General features: G+C 35.6%; 1 protein-coding gene across 3 annotated transcripts in view; it reads right to left on the reverse strand.

Annotated features, from left to right (window-relative positions):
* ABCA5 (ATP binding cassette subfamily A member 5) overlaps positions 1-21872 on the reverse strand; it is a 131708-nt gene that overhangs the window by 10924 nt on the left and 98912 nt on the right. For all 3 annotated transcript variants that reach the window (XM_032429786.1, XM_032429785.1, XM_032429788.1), the window contains exons 19-31: positions 18562-18763; positions 16102-16271; positions 12796-12923; positions 12239-12376; positions 10835-10948; positions 7547-7717; positions 6447-6560; positions 5922-6056; positions 4303-4377; positions 3711-3802; positions 1522-1648; positions 1099-1216; positions 911-1002 (exon numbers count right to left, since the gene is read on the reverse strand). In XM_032429786.1, coding sequence (XP_032285677.1) covers positions 911-1002; positions 1099-1216; positions 1522-1648; positions 3711-3802; positions 4303-4377; positions 5922-6056; positions 6447-6560; positions 7547-7717; positions 10835-10948; positions 12239-12376; positions 12796-12923; positions 16102-16271; positions 18562-18763 — 1676 coding nt within the window. The remainder of the gene's footprint in view (positions 1-910; positions 1003-1098; positions 1217-1521; positions 1649-3710; positions 3803-4302; positions 4378-5921; positions 6057-6446; positions 6561-7546; positions 7718-10834; positions 10949-12238; positions 12377-12795; positions 12924-16101; positions 16272-18561; positions 18764-21872) is intronic.

Raw genomic sequence — 21872 nt, forward strand, 5'->3', positions numbered from 1 at the left:
GAACAGTTTGGAGGTTCCCCAAAAAGTAAAAAACAGAACTACACTGTAATCCAGCAATTGTACTACTAAGTACTTACCCAAAGGATACAAAAATAGATTAGAAGGGGTACATGCACCCTGATGTTTACAGTGGCATTAACAACAGCCAAACTATGGAGAGAGCCCAAACGTCCATCAACTGATGAATGGATAAAGATGTGGTGTCTACACACACACACACACACACACACACACACAGGAATATTACTCAACCACCAAAAAGAATGAAATCTTGTCATTAGCAATGATGTGGATGAAGCTAGAGTGTATTATGCTAAGTGAAATAAGTCTGTCAAAGAAAGGCAGTATTTACTGTATGATCTCATTCATATGTGGAATTCAGGAAAGAAAGCAAATAAACATATGGGAAGGGGGAAAAGAAAAAAAGGAGACAAGGAAACAAGCTATAAGTGACTCTTAATGATAGAGAACAAACTGAGGGTTGATGGAAGGAAGTGGGTGGGGGGATGGGCTAGATGGGTGATAGGTATTAAAGAGGGCACTTGTGATGAGCACCAGGTGTTGTATGTATGTGACGAATCACTGAATTCTACTCCAGAAACCAATATTGCACTATATGTTAACTGACAACATTTAAATAAAAAAAATAAGATTGTCTTCCATTAAGTAGGTAGGCAAATCACCCATGCATGTAATAATTATAAAAGCAGAAATACTGTCTATGTGTGCATCTGCATGTGTGAAAATTTTATTGTGTACATTATTTTCAAAGATAACCAAAAAGATAATAACTTGATTAAGCTATACTAAAAATTAATACTAAAAACATAAAATCCTAATCTGCCATTAAGAAATTTATTTTAACTAAAAATGTAAATCACAGCATCTCCCACACCCTTATATATCATACCTGGCCTGAAGTTGGTTCAATATCACCAACCAGAATATTGATAATTGTGCTTTTGCCTGCACCATTTGGACCCAGTAGCCCCAAGATCTCTCCTAAAGAAATTGAAAGAAAAATTATCATATATAAATCAAACTAAAAATGGAAATAACTCTTCTGGAAAAATTATTTAAGAAAAAACAAATACCAGCCTTTTTTCACACAGAAAGAGACATATTTAGTTGCCACTTTCTTTACTTTTCTTGTAAGAAGAAAATCTTTCTTGTCTTCATATTCTTTATGCAAATTGCTGACCATAATGGCTGGCTTCTAATAAGGGAAATAGGATTTAAAAAGAGAATAATAAATCAGATATACCTATCATGAAATGACAGGTTGTCCATAATTCATGTCCATATATCATATGAACTATATTCACTAATAAGAGGTATTATGTAAATAAATATCCATTTATGACTGAAATAATGGCTTATTCAGAAGTAGACAAATATTTTTCCAAAGACTTTTTTTCATATTGATTCATATGAAAAGAAAAGTATTTTTCAGATTAATTCCTGTACATGAGGAACTGATCACTTCACATTTAATAAGACTTACGATAAAGACTAAATTACCTCCTCACAACACTGGCAACTTATTAACTCTTTGACCTTCAGTCTTTCAGCTTTGACATCTTCATCTTCATCCTCATTGTTCGGTGGTTCTGGATACTTCCTATTTTTGGACTTTGTTGAAAGAGTCCTAAATATATAAAGATAATAGATTTTCAAATAACTAACAGAGTAAGAAATTCAAGCACTCCACGGAGAAAAGACCGAAAAAATACACCAATCTGAGATCTGTGATCTTATTTCTGAAAGGTGGAATTACAGAGCTATTTTTCACTCATGGATCCATTTGATGATATTATCAGAATTCATTCATTTTTCAACATCTTATATGACTGGTATGTGTCATGCACTATTTCACAAAAAGATTTTAAAAAGCATGTATCCATCCCTCAAAGAATTTACAGTCTGGGTATAAATGACACGTCCCAGGCAGAGTGGATATAGAGGGCTGAACTCAGAACTCACAGGAACACTAGAAAAGTAGGCAGAGAAAAAAGTGCTTTGAAAGGAAATTTTGAAGTGTAAGAGAGGTAAAGAGGTAAAACAGGAGTTGACATTATGGACAACAAAGGAACAAGAGAAAAGTATAAGAAGGAAGAAGTCAATCACACTAAAGTAGCAGATGAGATGAATAAGCAAAGCCTACTTCAGGAGACACAGAGGAAATCATTAGTCACCTTAATGAAAATAGCATGAGCAGAGAAGCAAGTGCAGAGACCAAACTGCAGGGACGTAAGGAGTGACTGGGAGGTGAGGAACTGGGAGTGGAAGCTTCTTGGTTATGAAATAAAAGATATACGGGACAAGAGCTAGAGAGATTCAAGCTTAAATGAGATTTAGGAGTTCTGATGTCTATTAGTTTGTTTTATACAAAATCCCTCCCCAGAGAAAAATACCCTATTTAGATTCAAAAGGGAAAGGTGGAGAAAGAGAAAATAAAATTGACAGAGCAACGTCCTTAACTTGACAGAATAAATGAAGACATGGATAACAGAAGGGGTGTCTCTCCCTCTGGGACTAGAAAAAGGCAAAAATGATGAAAGAGGTGGACAAATTTGTAAAAATTTCTAATTAAGTCCTTTTGTTTTCAGAGATGGCAAGATCATCTACTGAGAAGTAGAAAACGAGGTGAGGTGAACTGGAGAATTTGAGGAATACAAAGAAGGTTTGGGATAACTATCGAAAAGAGGAAGAAAATGGGGTAACAAGTGTTAAAACAAAGCTGAGTTTATGCAGGATAAATACGTGGTATTAACAAACTGCACTTCTATGTTAATTTTCTCCAGCCTGTAATTAGACTTAGCAAAAATTATGAGTTTTAGCAGACAGGTCAAAGAAATACAAAAGTTGAATAGAGGGTGCTGAAAGAGGGTGAAAGTGATGAATCACGTGAGTGAAGCTGAATAGAGAAAAGGTGAAAACAGTGATTAGTGGATACATTTGAAGAACAGAAAAAACTCAGGGGTAGAAACTACAGCAGGAAAGTCCAAAAAGACTAATAAAATAAGACAGCTGGAAAGATGAAGTGTTACTGGTACTACAGGACACAGATGAAGTGAAGAGCAGTGATGGCAGGGCTCTGACCCAAATCAACACGTGAGACACAAAGGACACAGAAGTCATGAGTGTGGAGAAAATCAGAAACTGAGGAGTAGGATGTTAGAAAGGTTATCTCAGTGGAAGCTGATTCTCCCCCAAGATGACAGCAGGAGAAAGAAGGAGAGCCAGATGCTAAGTCGTCAGTGGATATGGGGAGAATACAGTGGTTAATAGTATGTTCACAGCAGCATTATTCATAATGGCCAAAGAACAGAAACAACTCAAATGTCCATCAACTGATGAAAAGATAAGTCAAGTGTGGTATTTCCATGCAATGGAATATTACTAAGAAAAGAAAAAAGTAATGAAGTATTGCTACATCATGAACCTTCAAAACATTATGGTAAGTAAAAGAAGCCAGACACAAAAAGACTATATATTGTAAAGTTCTATTTATATAAATGTTCAGAATTGGCAGATCTACAGCAACTAGATTAGCAGCTTAGCAGTTATACAGGGCTGGGGATATGCGTGAGAGGGGCCATGGATGACTGCAAGGTTTTTTTTGAGAGTGAAGGAAATTACCTAAGACTAGATTATATACTATGTAAACTTACTAAAAAACATTAAAACTTTTTAAAAAATTAACTGACCTGAAAAAAGGATCCTTTCTTATTGACCTGCCTCCATATTTTTTCTCATAGTACTGTAAGAGGAAAATCCAGAGTACACACTGCAGGTAAGGCTACAAGAAGAACACATAAGAGCTCATGACTCAATCTTTTTTCCCCTATATCAATAGAATAAAGACCACATACATCAGGTTCCTTACCATCACCAAAATAATCATTATTTTCTTCACATGTCATATGAGTTAAGAATTTTAATGGAAACCAACATAGATTTTTAGTAAAATAATCCTTCACATATTTTTCTACCTCTGTAAAGTTCATTGTTGTCAGCTTCATAAAATATAATCAAAGGAGAAAAAAGTTGTTTTTGTTTCTAAGGAAGCCAGAGTTATAATTAAATAGAATAACGTAAGAGAGCTAAATATATTAAAATGGACATATTCAATAAATGTATTACCACCAAAATGCATATTGGATGGCACTAACACACTGGACTTTTTGAGGCACCTTCATTCTTATGCAACACGGTAAAAACTAAAAAGAGAGTTAAAATCATACAACCAAACTGCTCTTAAGGTAGCATGCTAATGCCAACATTTTTGTTATTTCTTACCGATATAACAGCCACCAAAAGCCTATCCCATGGATTATAGGTGTCCTCATTTTTTCGAATATTCTTCCAAGAAATCTAAGACAAAAATTTTTGAAAATTGATATGCTGCTGTGGTAAGATGACACAATAGTATTTGGTCTTTGACGCAGTTCCCAGGACATAGCTCCTAGCTCCTAAACACTCTTGGAGAGTGACAGAGGTGACAGGAGCCTCCTTTGTTATTTAAAGTAGGCCCAATCAACCAAAACAGTTTATGTTACAGAGGAGACGGAACTGACGGATGGAGGGACGGACGGACAGACAGAGGACAGGGACAAACCAAGTGATTAATTAGAAGATGGGAACTTCCAGCCTCATCTAAAAGGGAAAGGGCCTTGAAGACTAATAATCTCATTGTGCTTCTGTAATGGAACCTCCATAAAATCCTCTGTAAACACAGGGTTTGGAGAGTTTCCAGGATGGTGACCACATCCACATGCTGGGAGAGTGGCACGCTCAAAACTCCATAGGGACAAAAGCTCCAGTACTTCGGACCATTCTGGACTTTGCCTTCCCTATCTCTTAATCTACTTATTTGCATATGCAATATAATAAACTGGTAAAAGTACATAAAGTGTTTCCCTAAATTCTATAAGCCATTATAACAAATTACTGAACCTGTCAAGGGGTCATAGGAACCCTGGATTTGTAGCCACATCAGACACAAGCAGTGGTTACCTGCGGATCCACTACTTGGATCTGGCATCTGAAATGGAGGGAGGGGGGCGATCTTGTGGGACTGAGCGCTTACCCCTGAGAACCCTGAAGGTAGCCCTGAGTCTGCATTAACTCCAGGTAGTTAAATATCAGAACTGCTTTATGTGAGGGAAAAACCCACACATTTGATGTCAGAAGTGTTGTGAGTAGTAGTTTTCTTTTTTTGAGTAGTAGTTTTCTTATAGCTGCAATGTGTAGGAATATTTAGATTAAAATGCATTTTGTTCAGCAAACATGTATTCTCTATACATAAGTTAGCTATTAATATTAATAGCTATGATTTCTACTTAGATTAAGATCTTCCCCACACCAAAATATTTCTATCTGGGGATATATAAATTAAACATATTAAACCAAAGCAAAAAAAAAAGTGGGGGGGAGGGGAGGGTCAGTGTGTAGAATTAAGTCAGTAATCATTCTAAATCAATAATTCATCAATTTTTTTCTAATCACATGCAAATTTTTTCAATTATCCAGGCTTAATTAAACTAACATTTTATATTTTCTTTGGAAAAAAGTCTCTTACACTTTATTTTCTCTCATCCCTTTATAGCACAATACATTATTTAATCCCTGAAAAACTCCCCCAAAACAGATACTGACTGAAGTCAGATCATACTTGGAATTTCTGTACATACTTTTGGGAATCAAAGAACAGGTAACGGACATACTCCTCCTTTGAGATTTTACGGCTTAAAGACATGCATGAAAAGATTTCACAGTAATCTTAAACTGCTGCTCGTGCTCTTTCTCTCGCTATCTCTCTCTCTCTAATAAATAAAATCTTTAAAAAAAAAAACTAAGATCTCAAAGATTAGACAGTATTTATGCTTTACAAATATTAAAACACGTAACAGACCTACCTTTATGAAACAAATCAGACAACCTAGAAGTGGATAGATTGGAATGACTATGGAAAAGGTATAATGAAGAACAGCCGTAACTGTGTATCCCATAAAGAACGTTATTTCAGTGATTACAATGCAAGCCAACGCTGTCTAAAGGAAAAAAATGAGAAAACAAGTAAAAAAGTATTCAGCAATTTCATACAAACTCACTTGTAAGTTTGTGCCTCGGCATTTATTACGTTTTCAACCCTCTAATGAAACATGGAAGCACAGAGGATACTCAGCGGGGAAGCACCAGGCCCAGCTGTTTTGTCACTGGCTCCTTGCCAGGTGATCCTTAAATGCCTTCAGTACCATCCCTTTGTGGAACGGATGATGCAGAAGACAAATATACACATTAAAAATGCTGCCTGCCATCAACCTAAGTTCTGTACTTAGAAAAGACACAATAACATTTTGAACATAATCTTGAAAGAGTTCATGACTTTCAAGTAAGCTACTATGAAAAGCTGGGGTGAAATAATACAAAACATGACTTACCACAGAATAGATAAATGACCAAAACTCTTTGGTATTTAAAATTTTTTTAAAAGTGAAGGAGGTAACATAGGTAAACAGAATGACTGATGGAACATAACCAATAAGGCAAAAAACCTGTAAAACAGAAATGTGTATTTTTATGTAAAAATATGAATAGCTAGCAGTATATATGATACAAAACACCAGTTGTATCAAAATATTAAGGAATGATTATTCTTCAAATTTTATTGCTCAATCACTCCAAAAACTGAAATTGTAGTTACTTGAGGAATTACCATGCACATTCTTCCTAAATCAGTAAAACTCATACTTTTAACTACTTGTTAACACAATCCTGAATAAGTAATTTACACTGAACACTATCTGTAGTTCTTTTTTATGCCAGTTGAAAAGCTGTCTCTAATCATGTTATAAAAACAAGTATACTAGCTCGTTACAACTTTATCCTTCTCAATCAACTATTAGCTACCATTTCAATATACAGCATTCAATGTATTTGGTAAATATTTAAGAAAAACATTTATTAATTTATAAAGCAGAAATTAATATGTAAAGTCAGTATTATCTCTGGCAAAATGATAAAATTACTTTCAGTAACCCCAACCTCACCTAGTTCTATTTTCCCTTTTTCCTAATATAAATCATTCACATGAAGGGTCTAGTATCAGTCATATACATGTGAACACGAATGTAAGCCATACTCTTCCTTAGTATTTTAAGTGATATTTTAAATTATGGAATAAAAGCGCTTCTTTGTGAAATTATTTTCAGACATAGAGACAAGGAAGACATTTTAAGGAAGGACTGTTCAATTATTCCTGATTACATACAAGTATGCAGTCTACAGAAAAGACCACCTCAGTCTCAAGGAATTATTTCATAATGATAGCTAGTTGTTGTTTCTTAAAAAACCACTTACAGTAATATAAATTGCATTATCAGTATCATATACAATAATTAAAATAGATACTGGTTCTACTTTCTATAAAAAATTAATATTCAAATTACTTGATGAACCACTTGTCATGTTTATAAATACTTAGTTTTTTAAAATAACATTTCATTTATAAATAGCATGAGTGCAAGTAATGTTAACTTACCACAGAAAGGAACTTTATAGCATAAAAGTATAATCCATAATGAAATGCAAATAAACTTCCTAGCATCAAAATAAGAACGAGAAAAAATAAGGGGATATCAACAATAGCTTGTCCAATCCAATATGCAGATGGCAAAAGCCCTGAAAGTTTAAGTTGGGTATAAGCTTTGATCTACAAAACAAAAAGAGGGAGGAGGGAAAACTGATTATAATTGTAAACACTTTACACACAAAAAACTCTAGCAAATTATTGTGGAACTCTTCATTTTACATCAACAAAACAATACAGGTCACATTCCAGGTCTCTAGGTAATAAAAACCCTCCTACAATTAAATATAAATTCCATATAGTCTTTAATTTGGCTCAGTTCTGAGATGTAACAATTTTGACAAAATTTTTCAGAATCAGAATACAGTAGAATTAAGAAACACGAAACTAAAATAAAGCAAAAGGTGTCATGGGAGTTATAGCTGTGCAAACAATAAGCAGCCAAAACAATGTTGCTTTTACAACTCTGGAAGTAGATGAAAGATATGTCTAAACAGAAAATAGATTCTCATTTTTAAAAATTAACCTTTCATGAAAACACTAATAAACTGCCAAGTGTCTTTGGGATTTACATAAGGCTTTCAGCTGAAGTGTGAAACTCTGTACTCATAATTCATTTTTAGCCTTTTATATCCTCCTGTGTAGTACAAAAACGTAAGTTGTTATTACTACAAGTAATTAGCATTTTCATGTATACAAACAGTAAACTTAAATGAGCCGAGTGTTCCCCTCTCATCCTCTCATTATAATTTGAAATTTTAAAAATCTTTTATAAATCCAAATACCTAACAAATTTACTCAGTTGATTTTTGGCATCTATAAAGACATATACTCCTAATAATTAAATATATTATAAGAAAGAGCTAGCCATAGAGATAACAGAAATATGGAATATAAAGATTAGTTAAGAAGAAGAGAAGTGATAAAAAATGGACAACTTTTGTGTTCAATGAATTATAAGAACAAAAATATAAACAATATAAGAAAACATAAACCCAATCAAATAGAGTTATTCTGGATCATCCATGCTTTTGTCATTCATATAATGCTGGTGGGAACATAAAACAGAATATCCACTCTGGAAAACTGTTTGACTATTTCTTTTAAAACTAAACACGGAATCACCATATGACACAGCAATGGTACTCTTGGGCATTTATCCCAGAGAAATGAAAACTTACGTTCACACAAAAACCAAACCATAAGAGACGATGGACTCTGAAAAACAAACTGAGGGTTCCAGAGGGGAGGGGGGTGGGAGGATGGGTTAGCCCGGTGATGGGTATTAAAGAGGGCACGTTCTGCATGGAGCACTGGGTGTTATATGCAAATAATGAATCATGGAACACTACATCAAAAACTAATGATGTAATGTATGGTGATTAACATAATAAAAAATTAAAAAAAAAAACCTGTACACAAATGTTCATAGCAGCTTTATTCATAATAGTCAAGAACTGGAAACAATCCAGATCCACACCATGGAATACTACCCAGCAATAAAAAGAATGGACTACTGATACATATAAACCAATTAAATGAATCGCCAGGGAATTATCCTAAGTGAAAACATCTAATCCCTCCCAAAAATAAGTTATGATTCCATATATACATTCTTGAAATATCAAAATTACAGAAATAGAGAATAGATTAGTGGTTGCCAGAGGTCAGGGAGGGGGTGGGTGTGTGGGCTTGAAAAGGGCAATAGGAGGGATCTCTGTGGTGAAGCCACTGTTCTCTATCTTGACCGTATCAATGTCAATATGCCAGGATTTTACTATTATACCACAGTTTTACAAGATATTACTGAGGTGAAGTGAGTAGGATACAGAGGATCTCACTGTATTATTTAACACCTAATATGAATCTACAATTATCTCTAAATAAAAATTTGAGTTAAAAAACATTTAAGTTGAAACAAAAGAGAAAAGTGCAATTGTCTAGTAAGTTTTATATGTCAGTGGTGGTGTTATGGGTATTTTTTAATTTTCTTATGCTTTCCTACGTTTTTTTTTAAAGATTTTATTTATTTGCCAGAGAGAGACACAGCAAGAGAGGGAACACAAGCAGGGGGAGTGAGAGAGGGAGAAGGAGGCTTCCCGCTGAGCAGGTAGCCTGACATGGGGCTTGATCCCAGGACCTTGGGACCATAACCTGAGCCGAAGGCAGACGCTTAACGACTGAGCCACCCAGACACCCCAGCTTTCCTACATTTTTTTAAAAATATTTTATTTATTTATTTGAGAGAGAGAGAGCAAGCGCACAAGCGGGGGTGGGGAGGGGCTGAGGGAGAGAGAGAAGCAGACTCCCCACTGAGCAGGGAGTGCCACTCGGGGCTCGATCCCGGGACCCTGGGATCATGAACTGAGTTGAAGGCAGACGCTTAACTGACTGAGCCACCCAGGTGCCCCTTTCCTACATTTTCTAAATTAGAACAATGAATATAAATAACAGAAAAAAAATGAATATATTTTTAAAATATCTCCTGAGACTCATGTATTACTTTTCCACTAAAGAAAATTACTAAAATATGTAATTGCTCTGAGACTTCATTATTTGTCACACTGGGTAAATTAATTTAGACAACTCTGCTTCCACTGAACTAAGAAGACATGTGGAAAATGAGAATTTTGATTACAGGAGTAAGAGAGGGGCAATGTCAGCAGGGTAGAAGGGTGGAAGGCTTTGAACAGCCAAGAGACCATACAAGAGCACCATGTGCTTGAGGACAGAAGAGAAAGGAGGAGAAAAGAAAGTAAAAAATACCGAATAACCTTGGTACACATAGCAATTTTTCCTACGCTCTGGTGATCACAATCATTATCTACCTATTTTTTTCATTTAGCAAAAATTAAGTACCTTGTACATTCAACACATTCCATTAAAGGTTAAGGGGCAGAGGCAGGTTAGTGTACCTGTTAAGAACATAAGAACATCTCAAATGAGATGAGACAACATGGGCACATGATATGACCACTCCCATCCCCACTTCCTGACCTATAAATAAAGTCGGTAACATAAAACTTATATCACAATCTTGTAAGGATTAAAGGATGTAACTTTTGAAGCGTGACAGGGTCTCAACTAATAAATGACAGTTATTACTATTACTATATTAAATATGCTTATTCTCCATTTACTTACTCCTAAAATATAAGTCTTGCACTCATGCAGAGCAGGTTATTGTTCTGTATGAGACTTATTAACAAACTTTACCTGTAATTTTAACTCAGTCATTACCTTATGATTCTCTGCATTTTCCATGGCAAAGTAAGGTGGCATTGCAGTAACAATGATTCCCAGTAGAGCCGCTTGAAAATACAGCTCAATTTTGAAAACGATGTCTGTAATTTCCTGAAAGACAATCACAGAGTAAGAAATGAAACTGAGAATCACTTTATATCATCTTAGTACTTTCTAAATAAAAGACTACCAAAACCTCTGAAGAAACACATTAGGATATCTATCCTAGGCATAGTCTATATGAAAAAACAGGTGGCAGAATTAGCAGGCTGTGAGTTACAGGACCAACTCTGCCACTTAGTAAGTAATAATTCTGAGCAAGTCATTGTATTTCCATTTTCTTATCTACAACACAGAATAATAGGGCATTTAAATTAAGCTTTACCATTTAACTAAAAATAATAATGTACATGAAAAAGCAGTTAACATGTCCACCAGTAGTCCTATGCAATGAACAGGCAGAATGATTTCTGATGCACTCACTGGTTGCTGGGACTATGAGCCATTTGGGATCTTGGGGGCCCTCTTCCTTTTGAAAAAGCTGTACTTGGGAACAAGCTCAGCCTCCTATGGAAACAGGAGTTTCTTCTCCCCAGCAGGGGGGGGCTATAACTCCCACAGGCCTCAATGGTCCCTTGCTGTCCCAAAGACCCAAGTAGAGAAGGAAACTTTTCCAGACAACTAAAGTAAACAGCTGGTGCCCCAAATACAAACTACCCATTGCACTGTATTACCCCTGCCCTCAACAGGTACAAGGGTCTTCTGGAGGGTGGGAGAGAGAATGAAATCTAGAACTGATGTAGTGATGGATGCAGAACTCTATGAACATAATAAAAATCATTGGATTGAAATGAGTTAATAGTGTATGAAGTGTATCTCAATAAAACTGTTAAAAAAGTATAGCAATAGAAAGTAAAAAATGCTATTACAGAAGATAATTGTCCATTTATTTTTCAACATGTGAAAAATAAAACAAGGGTGAGAGAAAAATATTGACTATTTTTCTGAAGAGTTAATTTTCACATTTATAACCCAATAGTCCTATCTAGAGGAAAAATGACTGTATGAGCAACTTCTCAAGTTTATTCCGCTACCCCAGTAAGATTTTAGATGAACAATACTCATTTTTAAGTTATCTTAATTTTTCTTGTCTGATTAATACAAAAAATACTTACGCTTTAAAAAAGTATCGGTACCAAGACAGAACTTCCTTGACCCTGAAGCAAACTAATACTGGGCACTCCTAAACCCAGATGTAAAGCATCCCCAAGTCAAGCTTTAGTAAGACTAAGAACTGTCACATGATAAACATCTACAGATTTCCTTTGTAGTAGTACCTGGCTTTTATTACATACACACACACACACACACACACACACACACTTTTTAAAGTTTGCTTACTTGAAAGAATGGGGTATTCCAGACCTGGATGCTTTCGGTCACATTTAAATGATAAAGATAATAATTACTGATAATATTCATCAATACAGGTAAAGAACAAACCATAGTACTGTTGAAAACAGCTGTAAAAACATAGTCCTACAATTTAAAAAAAGAGAGTGCTATTACATACCATATATAAATACACTGCTACTGTGTACTAAGCCTTCTCACAGACCAAGAGAATCCTCACTAACTAAAAGTTGATTCAACAAATTACAGAAATAATATTCAACAGATAAAGACAGATGGATAAAGATAACCTGGTTTGGAGTCTATAAATATTTTGGTATTTTAAACAGAAATATAACACAAAGATTAAATTAAATTTTTTACAGTTTTGCATATTGTTCACCCACCAGGTCATAAAACACATGATAAACACAGCTAGCTATGTCCAAAAGTAAATTCTCATTTCCAACTAATGACGTCAAATCAGCAAACGACTGATTTTAGAGAAAATACCTTAATGTCCTATAACTTTCAAATAGGTCTTCACTCACATATTTTACTCTTACCTTTTCCGAATACATCACATTTAAAGCCGCACTGTGGGGGGCAGCAGACACATAGTCACTGTCATTAAACACTGTCACCATTATGCTCCGGTTTGTGAAAAAGCTAGTAAGATCACTGATATCGGAGTCTGGTAAGAGAAAATAAGCAAATAATAAAGAATCAGTTTAAATAAGAAACAGACACAGACTTCTCATAACATTGGAAAGAGCTTTTTTAAAAACAGGTTATCTTTTGTCCATCAACAGAAGAATGGATAAAGAAGATGTGGTATATATATACAATGGAATATTATGCAGCCATCAAAAGGAATGAGCTCTTGCCATTTGCAACGACGTGGATAGAACTGGAGGGTATTATGCTGAGCGAAATAAGTCAAACAGAAACAGACATGTATCATATGACCTCACTGATATGAGGAATTCTTAATCTCAGGAAACAAACTGAGGGTTGCTGGAGTGGGGGTTGGGGTGGGAGGGATGGGGTGACTGGGTGATGGACACTGGGGAGGGTATGTGCTCTGGTAAGCGCTGTGAATTGTGCAAGACTGTTGAATCTTAGATCTGTACCTCTGAAACAAATAATGCAATATATGTTAAGAAAGAAAAAAAGAAGAAGAAGAATGTAGCAAGAGGGGAAGAATGAAGGGGGGGAAATCGGAGGGGGAGAAAAACCATGAGAGATGATGGACTCTGAAAAACAAACTGAGGGTTCTAGAGGGGAGGGGGGTGGGAGGATGGGTTAGCCTGGTGATGGGTATTGAGGAGGGCACGTTCTGCATGGAGCACTGGGTGTTATGCACAAACAATGAATCAAAGAACACTATATCTAAAACTAATGATGTAATGTATGGGGATTAACATAACAATAAAAAAATAAAAAAAAAAACAGGTTATCTTCGTTAGATAAGACATGATTAAAAACATGGAGCCTAGCTCTGGAGGCCGTCAGCCTGGATTCAAATCCAAGTCAATACATACACAGGCTTTAAAAACAGAACCGGGCACAGTAATTGTACAGATTTCAGCTCCCGCTGCTGCTACTATTATTACATTGAAAGTTTACCTATAATACTCACATGAAATTTGGTTAAATTGTGAGAATAAAAATCTGGCAGTTTTATGTAATAAGAGAATCTGCTAGGCTCAGAAAGGTAGAACCAGGCAGGGTGTGGAGTCAGGTAACATCACTCCTTAGAGGATTTCTGTGTGCTCTGAACAGACAAATTTTATAAATGTCAATTGCCTTAAAATATTAAAACACATAATCAGGTCTCCATCTACATTCTTTAAATTGCCTAGAGCCAAGGGAAAGATTGTGAATCCTGTCTGAGGTTTAAATCTATACCAACAAGTCTGAGGAATGGAAACTGCTCTCCATCTTCACAAAAGCCAGAAAGGACAAATGTGACTTGGAGAGAAATCAAAACCAAGCAAAGGAAACCACTATCAGTAATTAAAAATAGTATGGCGGGTGGATCAGACTCAGCACCAAACTTGAGTGTCAGAGAGAATGGTGCTTTTAGTGCTTTCACTGGTGCTTTTCTTACCTAGTATCTTACATTTACTCCTTACCTAGTATCTCAAATGATCTCTCTTCTCTAGTTTGCCACAGTGGCTCTGTACTCTTGAGAAGAGTGCTACATTGTAACTGAAGGAACTGTATCACCTGTGACACAAAAAGCTTTGCAAGGAGGATCAGATACAATCTAATATAGATACACAGACGCCAGTAGTTTCCAAAGGAAACATGGCTTTATTTAGGACCAAAAAGGCCTAGGAAGATAGAGTGTACATACGTGAGCAATTCTAGAAATACTAAAAAAATAACAAAAGGGACAACTTTGAAAATACTAGTATTTCTACAGATCAGTGAGAGTGAGCTCAAAACAAAATTATTTGAGATACATATACAATTTCCCAAACACACAAAAAGTGCCACTATGAGTATAAGGCTCTACGCAGCACTATATTTTACCAATATGAAATGTGTATTAAAATCAAAACAAAAATTCTAATGAAAGAAATAAATTATAAAACATCACATTTTCTTTCTTTTTTTTTTTTTTTAAAGATTTTATTTATTTATTTGACAGAGAGAGACACAGGGAGAGAGGGAACACAAGTAGGGGGAGTGGGAGAAGGAGAAGCAGGCTTCCCGTGGAGCCTGATGTGGGGCTTGATCCCAGGACCCTGGGATCATGACCTGAGCCAAAGGCAGACGCTTAACGACTGAGCTACCCAGGCGCCCCAAACATCACATTTTCTATTCAAGAGTAGTTTTCTGTCACGAAATACATTCTTTCTCCAAAAGAATAAAGATTATATAATAAACTGAGAGTCACATTTTAAAAGTGATGATTTTAAGAGTAATTTATAATCATCCCTAACTATGATTATTATCTAACACTGGTCAAAGCTCTTCAGGTTAAGAGTGAATCAAAAAGGAAAGATACTAGAATATAAGGTAAGTGTTGGAAAATATTAAACCCCAAAGAGTTTGTGAGGTATATAAATGTTTATATTAAATGCAATTTTCTAACCTATTTCAGCAAGATAAGCAAATAAAGTTGCCTCTGTTTTGCTGTAAATTTGCCAGTTAGCTAACCTTGATTTACTCTTGAAGGACCTTGGGACTGTATCTATGCAGATGAGAGATGCTGTAGGAACAACTGTTCATATATGAATGAAATTTTGTATTAGGTTTAATTATTTTGAAAAGCAGAATCCAATGTCAGGTTTTTTGTTTTTTTTTTAAACTTGTTCTAGCCTAGCTCAAGACCATGGTTCTTAATTTTTTTTCACATCTGACAACTATGTAATTAAGAATAATCAACAGCAAATTCAAAAATATTCATTACCAATTTAATGTATTTGATTATATTTATATCTAATGCAATTTTTCTTAATTCTAATTTTTCAGTGCTTGAAAAATTTAGATATCTAACTGCATAAATATTACATACTGTAACTTTCTAAAGATGTTTCAAATTCTGAAGTTTATTTAGCTTGTCATAAACTTTAATATGAAACACACTACTCTGAGAATATGTTGCTACCATTAAAAAAGGAAATCTTACTATCATAAACAGGACAAGGTTAGTTTTAAAAAGTGTAATCTACACTTAACCAAAATTTCGTATCTGTAATATATTACTCAGCATCAGTAAGGAGTTTTTTAAAACTTAGATCTGTATGGACAGACCATGCCTTTACCTTACATCTATTTCTAAAATCCCAACCTCTGACCTATATCCCACACCCCATGCCCCAACCAACACACATTCACAGACCTTCACACACTCTCACCAGTAGAATTTTGAAGAAGCAGACTTGTTTTGTATTTATGAGGTTTATCTCCAGGTTTTAGCAAATATAAGTCTGGAACAAGTTTGATGGGAACCACAGCATTTTTAAAAGAGCGATGCACCAAAAACATAAAAATCTGAACTGCGAAAAAAATTAAAAGCAGAAGCAACCTGAAAGGAAAAAAATAAAACAGCACAGGACACATTAATATGTAAATCTATTTTTAAAAATTCTCCTTCAAATAACAGTTAAAAGTACACATAAAAAAAAAAAAAAGAGAGAGAGACAGAAACATAGAGAGAGAGAGAGAGCAAAGAAAAGAAAGACCTTAAGGAAATAGTACTTGGGAATAGAATTTCTACTCTCCAAAATGATCTCATGACAATACTGGACAGAAAGCCAGTATTCAATGACAAAATTAAAAGTTATGAAACTAAGATCAGAGTCATCCTGAAACTTTTATGGGGTCTATAAACTTGTGCTTGTAGTTTTTTAAGAACCAGACATTATGTCACATTTACACGTCTATTGTCCTGAGGGAACTACTATATTTCCTGCCCTACATCTTAACTATTTACTCTCCTATGTTTTAGAAAAGATATAATACAAAAATATTTTAGATATAGAGAAGGAAACAAAAATACAGGGAACCTTTGTTTTGTTTTTAAACACAGTGAAACTTTGAATGACTGATATCTTTGAAATGTCATCCACACCATATTAATTTCCCTTGTTCTTCTACACTCCATTGTTCCTCTAGAGAGAGGCAAAGCAAGATATACTACAGCCAGTTATAAGGATCATTATTTGCTGTTGGTCAAGTACATAATTCTATTACCTATTCAAAATGCCCTTCTATCTAGAAGGTAGGTATCCTTCTGTCTTATCCTATAAAATATCTACTATATTTTATGTGATAGGTGTCATAGCAAGTGGGTAGAGAGAGCTTAGATTATTTCAGTTTAGCATTTCATAATTTTCAGAAACCGTCTAATTTAAAAAAAAAATCATTCTTATAAATTGTTTAAGTATACCTGAATCAGCATTTCCAAAAGCATACTGCATTAAACCCTAGTTCCATAATCAGTTAATAGGTGTTTTACATTAAAAAATTCATGATTAAACAGTATTTGGAAACTCTAGATTTAACAAAACTGAAGCAATTTCTTTACCACAGAACCTCTCATGTGTTTTCATATGTTAAAAAACAACTCTTTAAGACAGGAAATATAAGATACAGTAATAAATGCACAGATGGTCAAATGCATATTTGGAATACTTTTGTTAGGACTTGAATATTTGTGTCACCCTCCCCCTAAATTCATACACTGAAGCCCTAACCCCTAGTGTGATGGTATTAGGAAGAAGGCCTTTGGGAGGTAATCAGGATTAGATGAGGTCATGGGCATAGGGCCCTTGAGATAGGATTAGTGCCCTTCTAAGAGATCAGATAGCTTGCTCTCTGTCCCCTGTGTGTCAACAAAGAAAGTCATATGAGCACACAGCAAGATAATGGCCCATCTCTGCAAGCTAGGAAGGGTGCCCTCAGGACCAATTTTGTACCCTAATCTGATTTCCACTCTCTAAAACCATGATAAAATAAATTTCTGTTGTTTAAGCAATCCAAGTCTATGTTACTTTGTTATGGCAGTCTGAACTAAGACTTTTATTGTTTTTCAGGGAGTATTTTAGGAGAGTAGTGTTCAATTAAAAAAAACTGAAACATGCTGATTTAAAGAAATATTTTTCTTTTAGTAATGCTGAGACTGGAATATATGAGACACTTGGCTGACATTTCTTTGATACTGAATAAACTAGGGCAAAAAAGCAAATGAATTCAGCATATATCAAGCACATAACAATATTCTTGCTTATTAAATTTTATTTCTACTGCCATTTTGGATCTAACAAGATTGGTGTGTGTTACATGAAAATATTTAATGTTATGTCCCAGTAACTGAAAGTCTAGCATGCATTGGGAACCTGAGAGAGGTAAAGCAAAGTTGAAAAGATATCATTTTGATCCCAGTTCTACAAGCTATAAAGCCTTCCTTATATTTCTGTTTCTTTATCTGATACAGAGATAAAACTTACTCTTCCTGCTGTTTACAAAAAGCATTTATACATAATAGTAATACATACACAATACATTGTGTAAAATAGCAAAATAAAATTTAAATAGTAATAATAATTCAAAAATTACACAATTAAAGAATATTACGACAGTCCCTCAGTTAGACGAGACAAAAAAATGCTAGTTTAAAAAAAGAGTGAAAGCTCTAGTGGTATTCAAAGAAATCGCTAAATGCATAGTTCTTTTCTCGGATGTGAAGTTATAGTCTTAATCTTTCAAAACTACATAGATTTACATATGTCTACATTTAAAAAATTAAGATGACAAACTGAATTTGTAGCCTTAAAAAAAACAACTCATCAGGCAGGAAAAGTGATCATACTTACACTGATCTTACTGATTTACTTTCCCGTTTCAAGGTAAGCAAATGAAACTTTGCTATTGTATACACCTGCTGTTTCCAAAGGCTCATGGTGCTCACAAGGGAAGCCTTGGTTTCAGAAAGAATAAGTAAGCTCTGCTCCATTTCATCAAAAGATTTTGAATCCATTTCTTCCTCTGGTGGCTGCTGAGAAAATACACTATAATCTATTTGCCAAAACAAAACAAAGACAGAAAATTATGGGATATTCCTTAAAAGAATGAAAATCTTTCTGCGGCATGTAAATTTTAAAGAAGCACACATCTGGTGGTGATGTAGGACAAACAGAATTCTCATATACTCTGGCAATATTATTAAAACTGAACACATGCAGGTGCCTGGGTGGCTCAGTCAGTTGAGCATCTGCCTTTGGCTCGGGTCATGATCCCAGGGTCCTGGGACAGAGCCCCACATCAGGCTCCTGGCTCAGTGGAGAGCCTTCTTCTCCCTCTCCCTCTGCCTGCCTCTCCCCCTGCTCGTGCTCTCTATCTCTGTGTCTCAAATGAATAAATAAAATCTTTAAAAAAAAAACAAACTGAACACATGCATATCTTATGACCCAGAAATTCTCCACTAGCAACAAAGATACATACATAGGTCCACCAAAACACATATACAAGAATATTCTTAGCTAGCTACCTGTCAAGAATAGCTATAAACTGGGAAGAACCCAAATGTCTACCAACAGGTGAATGCATAAGTTGTGAAATACTCTTGTAATAAAATAGTCTAAAACAATGAAACTCAGTAAACTACTATACAACTACAGTAGTTTAAACCTTACAAACTTATATTAGGTTAAAGAAATCAGACACAAAAGAGACATACTATATGATCTTTTTAAAAGATTTTATTTATTTATTTGACAGAGAGAGAGAGCACGAGTAGGGAGGACGGGGAGAGGGAGAAGCAAACTCCCCGCTGAGCAGGGAGCCCAATGCGGGGCTCGACGACGAGTAACTGACTGAGCCACCCAGGCGCCCCCACACTATATGATTTATACCATGAGACCAAACACAGAAAAAATTAATCAATGAGAACAGGAAAAAGGATATTTTTATAAGTGATTCAATTTTTATTTTTTAATTTTTTTTAAAAAGATTTTTATTTATTTGATAGAGACAGCGAGAGAGGGAACACAGCAGGGGGAGTGGGAGAGGGAGAAGCAGGCTTCCCGCTTGAGCAGGGAGCCCGACGTGGGGCTCGATCCCAGGACCCTGGGATCATGACCTGCGCCAAAGGCAGACACTTAACGACTGAGCCACCCAGGCGCCCCAGTGATTCAATTTTTAAAAAATGAAAAATAATGAAGAGATGAAAATTGGTTTCAGTATGAGGAGAGCCACAAAGAAGGACTTCCTTGACTTACGTTAAATTTAAAAAATGAGTAAACATTAAAAACTTTAAGAGTGGAATGGAATAATGCATAAAATAATAATGAACCACAGCCTGGTTATCTTGGGACCTTTGCAACTCAACAGTTTAGATGAATGACTTAGTAAGATGAACCAATCTAAACCCTCTCTTCCCCTGATAAAATGGACTAAATCAAACTAAAAATGGGGGCTAAACTATTATATATCATAATCATGGTATTCAGTGAGCACCAATTTACCTTCTACAGAATTTGATATTTTTAACCTTTGAAAAATAAAACAATTAAAATCAGCCAAACTGAAAGCAAGCCGATGTTAGAGGTACATTTACTCTGCACGGTGGACTTAAAGGTATACAAAATAAAGCCAGTAACACCTACATTGCACAAGCCTTCTCATCTTTATCCCCCTTCCCAACTCTACAGACTACTTCCTATACCTCAAAATATTTAGCATCACAGATAATAAGCATCTTCTCCATCTAATTCTCTTCCGTCACCCAAAGTATTACAAACATACTCACCAATAATGCGTTCTACATCCTCACCTCTACCTTCCTCTATTTCTTCTATTTCCACACCTTTATCTCTACTCAATTTCATCAAACTGGACACATGTCCAAATTTGGTATCTTGTGCTCTCTCCAATTATGTAAGATCTAAAACTTTTATGTGAACTTTCTCTGACTACAGTCTGATATCACGTCCTCAAAATAAACCTGACTTTGTGCTTTCTCCATGTTTGAGAGAAACATCCTGTTTCCTTCACCCTCCTGACCCACCACCACCACCACCATCTTGCTAACTCTCAATCATAAGAACTCAACTCACATTCTCACCTTAAACTTCACAGAACCAGCTTTGACCTTTACCAGGTTACTGTCAAGGTCACCACTGACTTCCACACTACCAAAGCCCTCACTGTCTTTCCCTGTTTACCAAAACCATCTTTTCTGTTCTTACCTTATTCTTCACAGCAATCAGCAAATAAGTGATCACTTCCTCTTTCCTAAAACACTATTTTGTCTGGGCTTTTACATCTCCTTTTGTGAAGAGAGAAAATGCAATGATAGGTCCTTCTCAGGCAGCCCTTTCTGGCCCTTCACCACTCAACCTCAGGGTTTGCCTGTCCACTCTTTATCTGTACTCTTTCCCTGAGTTATTTCATCCAAACCCATGGCACCATCTATCTGTGGATAACTCCAGAATTTAAATCTTCAGCCCTAACATCTTCACTCAGCTCCAAATGTGTTAATCCAACTGCCCACTGTACACCTCCACTTGGATGTCCAATAAACATCTCAAACAATATACCCAAAATTTTTGCCGGGATTCCTCCTTTCCACAAACTTGCTCCTCCCCCACTCTCGGGAAATGGCAATTCCATTCCCAGTTCTCAAGCAAAAAGCTTAATTATTCTTGATTCCTCCCTTTCCCCAACACCTGACAATCCATCAGCAAGACATCACCAGTACCATGAATATAACCCGTCTCTTCTGTTTCCCTATTTTCTCAACCACCCTAGCTCAAGACAAGATTAAGTGTAATAGTTTCCTAACAGTCCTCCTGCTTCCACACCTCCTTTATGATCTACTCATCATTTAACAATCAGAATGCATTTTTTTTTTATTATTATTTATTTACTTTTTTAGGGAGGGGAGAGGGGCAAAGGAAGAGGGAGAGAGAGAATCTCAAGCAGGCTCCACATCCAGTGCAGAGCCAGACGTGGGACTCAATCTCACAACCCTGAGATCATGACCTGAGCTGTAATCAAGAGTCGGACGCTTAACCAACTGAGCCACCCAGGCACCCCCAGAATGCATTTTTTAAACATGCAAATCAGATCATGTTACTCCTTTGCTTTAGAACTCTCAATTGCTTCACACTGTACTAAGAAAACA

This window comes from Phoca vitulina, unplaced genomic scaffold, assembly GCF_004348235.1.
Source record: "Phoca vitulina isolate PV1807 unplaced genomic scaffold, GSC_HSeal_1.0 scaffold41, whole genome shotgun sequence".
NCBI classification, from domain to species: Eukaryota; Metazoa; Chordata; class Mammalia; order Carnivora; family Phocidae; genus Phoca; species Phoca vitulina.